The 5,220-nt window shown below is 56.8% G+C and overlaps 1 protein-coding gene across 1 annotated transcript; it reads left to right on the top strand.

The window, feature by feature from the left end:
• Positions 1–282: 282 nt before the first annotated feature.
• On the top strand, positions 283–4,192 carry GMORB2_4803 (Fungal trans; the record flags this gene model as incomplete). The annotated part of the gene is made up of 5 exons (XM_035466777.1): positions 283–342; positions 1,949–3,060; positions 3,123–3,247; positions 3,357–3,582; positions 3,718–4,192. The coding sequence occupies 5 exons, from the start codon at positions 283–285 to the stop codon at positions 4,190–4,192; spliced, it is 1,998 nt and encodes a 665-aa protein (XP_035317936.1).
• Positions 4,193–5,220: the final 1,028 nt, after the last annotated feature.

Below are 5,220 nucleotides of genomic sequence, written 5' to 3'. Positions count from 1 at the left end.
CGACGGTGGTGAAAAAGACTCCTGTGGGAGGGTTCTACGTATGGATCTGACGCTAGTACAGCGTATTGCTACTCAGCAATGCACGGTCCAAGTACAGTAGCAATAGTGACATGATTACTGCAGTACGATCACAGAGTACAGGGTACAGATCACAGCCTCCGTAAAGATCGGAAAGTGGAGACACACAGGACCAACATGGCATTTCGTACAGATACACATCTCGGTGCACACATAATACCACCGTAGTCACCGTCGATCGAAATGTTGCATGGTAGAATATCGATGCCTCTTCTCCCCTTACCAATCCCAAGAGCTTGGAAATCGAGTTCTGATATCGGTTCTGTACCGGTTCCTCACATGGAAACGCAGAGCACACCCAGCCGCTCCTTCCCCGTCCAGCGCTCTTTCCTGCCCAATACACGACCACCACCACCGATACCCAACGGGGAAGGAATGGACTAGTAGAATGCCATGGAATCGTCATTTCCACCTCAACACATCGCCCGCATCACCAACATCGTCTTTGTCTTCTTACGTCTACGCTTTTGCTGCCATACCGACGACTCCTCTCTTCCTTATCGGACATGAAACGTTTGCTCTCTTGACGAAACCCAAGATGCCGATATCAACGGAGCCGAGTCCGCCCATTCCTCGCGTCCTAATTGGTCTCCCGGACTTGCTCCGTTGCTCTCACCCTACTTTGTTGAGTTCGCGCCTTGCCTTTCCCACTTGCCGACCTTTGGGAATACGGTATGATTGTTACGACTCGGTGCACGCACAATACCCAAAGCGGCTACCGACATCCCCCCAATAGCAGCACCTCGAAGAACGATGGACGAAAATCGCAACAATATCACACACACACACGCACCACCAGGAACACAACACACAAACCTTCCTCCCCACTCTGCAAACCCATACGATCGAAAAGCCAAGACTTGCCACATACCCATAATCCGAAACCCCAATACTACTCGTATACCTACGTCGACGACGGACGCGGACCAGGGTATGTCCCGACCTAAGAAAGATCCATCCTTCCCTTTTTTTTTTTTTAATCGGTCTTTCTTCCGTTGCCGTTCTCTTCTCCTCCCCCCTCCCCCCTCCACTCCTTCCGGAGTTTCGGACTTTGCATGCCTAGTATTGCTGCGCCCATAGCTACACCATCCCTTCCCCCCCTATTGCGGCTGCTCACCCATCATCTCGGGCACTACGCGGCTGAGAACCTCCTCATATTCAATCGCCCACACCCCCCTTTCCAGCCCAGAGCTCTCACACGCCCCCCCTTCCCGTCCCCTGCCTCCTGCCCCGGCCTTCTTCATCTTCGTGCATCTGATTTCTTTCCTTCCCGTCCGGTGTCGCACGCACTCACTCGGTCGCTCACGCAGACCCAGAACCAGACCACACCACTGCAGGTATTGCTTAGAGATATATCGCGATGCCGACTGGCCGTGGCGTCTTCAAGGCCTGCCGGGCCTGTCGTCGGAAACGTGCAAGGGTGAGTCGAGTCTCTGCCTTCTCGTCGTCGTCCTCTTCTTCTTCGTCTCCTTGTTCATCTCGATCTCTCCTACCCCTCCCCCATATCACACCCGTTGTTCCCACAGGGTCCCCAGTTAAAGAGATCGGTGGATCAACTCCCCTCGGTTGGTCATGCTTGAAATGCTCCGTATTAACGGCATGGAGTACGGAGTATGGTTTAACCTGCTCCATCGGGCCGTTGCCGCCTGCCGCTCTTTTCCCGCCTCCCACTAGCCCCCAGAGCCCACATGCTCATTTTTCCTTGTTTCGTCTTCCTCTCCTCTCCTCCCCTGCTCCCATCCAGCTGACAGTCTTCCCTTCAACCACCAACCCCCCTCGCCTCCCCCCCTCCCCTTTGCTACTCCCCCACAGCCTGCCTGCGTTTTGGAGCCATCTTCCTGGGCTGACATCCCCCGTGCTATGACCGCAGTGCGAGGGCGAACAACCCTGCCAACGATGCCATCAGTGGAACATCGAATGTGTCTACGACAAGCGTTCTGGCGAGACAAAGGAGAGGCTCCGTAGCGAGAGGTCCGAGCTGCAACGTCGTGAACGGGCCACGGCCGTTGTCCTCGAAGCCCTAGCCTCGGGCGAAAACGCCGTACCCCTCCTGGAAAGACTTTGGAATAAGGAGTCTGTCATCGACATTGCAGCCATGATATCGAACCTCGGCGGGCACCCGGGGGCCAACAGCGGCACCAAGCAGCTCACCGGCCCCTCCTCGGCTACCGGCGATGGCTCCTCGGACGCGCTCGACCTGCGTAGACGGGATTCCGCTGCTTCAGCCTCCGCCTCCGCCTCCGTCCCGATACCATCTTCTTCTGCCCCCACCCAGTCACGACCGGCAGGGTCTGGACCGGACCCACTCGCCACCTCGGACGACGGCTACTCGGACGGCTCCCTGTACTCCGGCAGCATACAGTTACCGGCCCTCCGGCCCGAGGACCACAGCCTGTCGGGTGACTCCAGCGGCTACGCCCTCAGCGAACCCGGCCGCAACTTTATTGGCGATCCGGTCGGCCCTCCCGTCTCCCTCCCGAGCGACACCCATCTCTCTAGCGACATGGTGGTGCTCCCCCGGAAGCTTGCCTGCAACCTCATCGAAGCCTTCTTCTCCAAGCAGCATGTGCCCTTCCCCATCATCAAGCGTGAGCTCTTCATGCAGGACTTTGTGTCGGGAAAGCACACTTACTGCTCCACCGCCTTGGTGCACTCCATATGCTGCCTCGCCTGCCGCCTCGAGACCGACTACGGCCACCGCGAATCATACTACACCAGTCTGGCTGCCACCCTGTTCGGCGAGGCTGCTTCGCTCCTGAAATCTAACCCGAGCCATTACTCCCTTCCCGACGTCAAGGCCCTCGGCCTGCTGTCGCTGTACCAGCTCGGACTGGGAGAGTACCTCGATGCGAGGATGCTGGCGGAGGAGAGCGTGCGGCGTGTGGATCTGCATCATCGGCGGTCGAGCGATGCGGGGACGGGCGATGCTTCTTATCAGTCTACACGGGCAAATGCCTTGTTTGGTGCCATTTCGCTAGCTCGGTACGTGCTTTCTCAACCCTCCCCCTCGTGACTGGCCATTCTACTAACCTGTCGCCTTTCAGAATGGTTCGCCTAGCAACCGACTGCTTCTTTGACCCTGGGCAGAAGTTAAAGGATGAGGGAAAGACTTTCTTCAGCACCATCAGTTCCAACCAGACGGGTACTATCGATGTGCATGTCGAGCAGCGTAAGTGAATCCTCCCCCCACCCCGTCCTATACGATATCTCCATCCATGGTATGTGGGTGCGGGCGTGGACGTGCAGTTGGCTGATGTTGTGGTGGCGAACAAATGCAGTCTTGAGCGTACCAAGCATGATCCATACCAACTGGAGTTCTCAGAAATCGCCGTCGACTATGCTGCAGCTGACGGACTGGGTCTACTGCTTCTCCAGGCGGCTGCACGCGACGGATGGCAACAAGATTCCTAATTACCTGCGTGATACATATCTTGCCTGTCTTTCATGGTACGACTCGACAATGGGGAGTGTCGGTAGCCACGGCGAGCCCAGTCCGTTTGTCCAGTGAGTTCCCCTTCTCTCTTCTCCTTGTCACATGCTGTGCGTCTGTCTTTGTACGCAACGGCTGGCCCCGGCAACCTTGCTCTCCTCTCTCTTCCCTGTCTTTCAGGAAAAGTGCATACGTTAAACCATTGACAGCTTATTCTACCATTTCTGCCTACTCGTCCTCTTCCGTCCAGTCATCAACATGCGCTATACAGACTCGGACATCTCAGCCGTGGACATCTGCATCGAATCCGCCGATGCCCTGCTGACTTTGGCAAAGCTCTGTCACGAGATGGGAGAGCAGAAGTTCTCGAGTTTCGTCCCCGTCTTCATTCACGTCGGTGGGCTGACCTCCCTCGATGTGGCCAACAATGACGGCCGGGCCGTCAAGGATGCGGAAGGCGAAAAGAGGACAAGGATAGGTCTGTCCCTCCTAGAACGCGCCATTGATCTCCTGCTTGTTCTGGGAGAGGTCTACCCGTCAGCCCAGAAGTGCAGGAGAGAACTTCAGGACAAGCTGAACCTCAGGGAACAAGGCGAGGAGCAGGACCATTCTCGGTCTGCCAGGAGCCACCAGAAGGTGCCGCTGCTGATTCGAAATAGCCCTCATTCTTCAAAGAATCGCTAATGAACAGCGAACGATGGGGCGGACACGTCCCAAAGAAGAAGAGAGAGAAGGCAGAGCAGAATTCAACCCGACCGTCTGTTGGTCCTGACCGGCGACTGATGCAGACATTTATCCAACGGGATAAGAATTCATGCCTGGGACTCTCGGCGATGGGGATGCAACCCCTCGATGATGTAACGTGCACGGCATGGCATGATGGGGTCGGCACATGCCATCATGTCGGCCATGAGTGTCGTTGTCCCGCAAGGCCTCGTTGGTCCGTGCGACTCCGTCACATTTCATCGACCGGATGCATGCCAAAGGCTACGAACTTGAATAACTGAGAAAACGGGGACCCGGGATTCACAAGATGTCGGGGATGCCGATGTCACAAAAAAAAAAAAAGCCCAGGCCATCGGCCCTATAGTCTCAATGAGTCTCGATGGTACGTTACGATGAGCCTTACGTGGGGGGGGGTTAAGTGGGCCGCTGTCCGTTGCGGCAGCGTCTCGCTAGCCGCGCCATGATCTAGTTCATGGCGTCTGGGGCATATACAGCCACGACATGATGAGGCGACACCAGCACGGCGACGATTCTCGCCAACGGTCTTTTATCATAGCAAAGAAACATGATCCTTACCACCGGACTCGGCTGAACCGACCGACCAGGTCTTTTCCTGCTGGGATGCGGGGCGGGGATAAGGTCCTTTCAATGAAGACAGCCCCTGGACAGACGGCGGCGACCTGAAGGAGATGATTGGTGCTCTCCAGCAGTGCATAGCTCTAGGTGTGGGAAGAGCACCGTGACCTTACACCAGACCATCCTTCCCTCCTCTCCTCTATACCGGCCGTGTTTTTTTTCCTCACACCCCTTGCATGGCCATGGATGGGTGCGCGGGCCGTTGGTGCGATGGGCGACCTCGGTATAGTACCCCCGAGTGAAGAAAGCATGCAGACTCCCTCTCAAGCAAGGGTATTGGTGAGGAGGAGCCTGCCGGCGGGTCTCATGCTGGGGGGCGACAGGGCTTGGGGGGGGGGGGGGGGGGGGGG

This window comes from Geosmithia morbida, assembly GCF_012550715.1.
Source record: "Geosmithia morbida isolate 1262 chromosome Unknown scaffold_26, whole genome shotgun sequence".
In the NCBI taxonomy this organism is placed as follows: domain Eukaryota; kingdom Fungi; phylum Ascomycota; class Sordariomycetes; order Hypocreales; family Bionectriaceae; genus Geosmithia; species Geosmithia morbida.
This window is presented reverse-complemented; position numbering and strand designations above follow the sequence as displayed.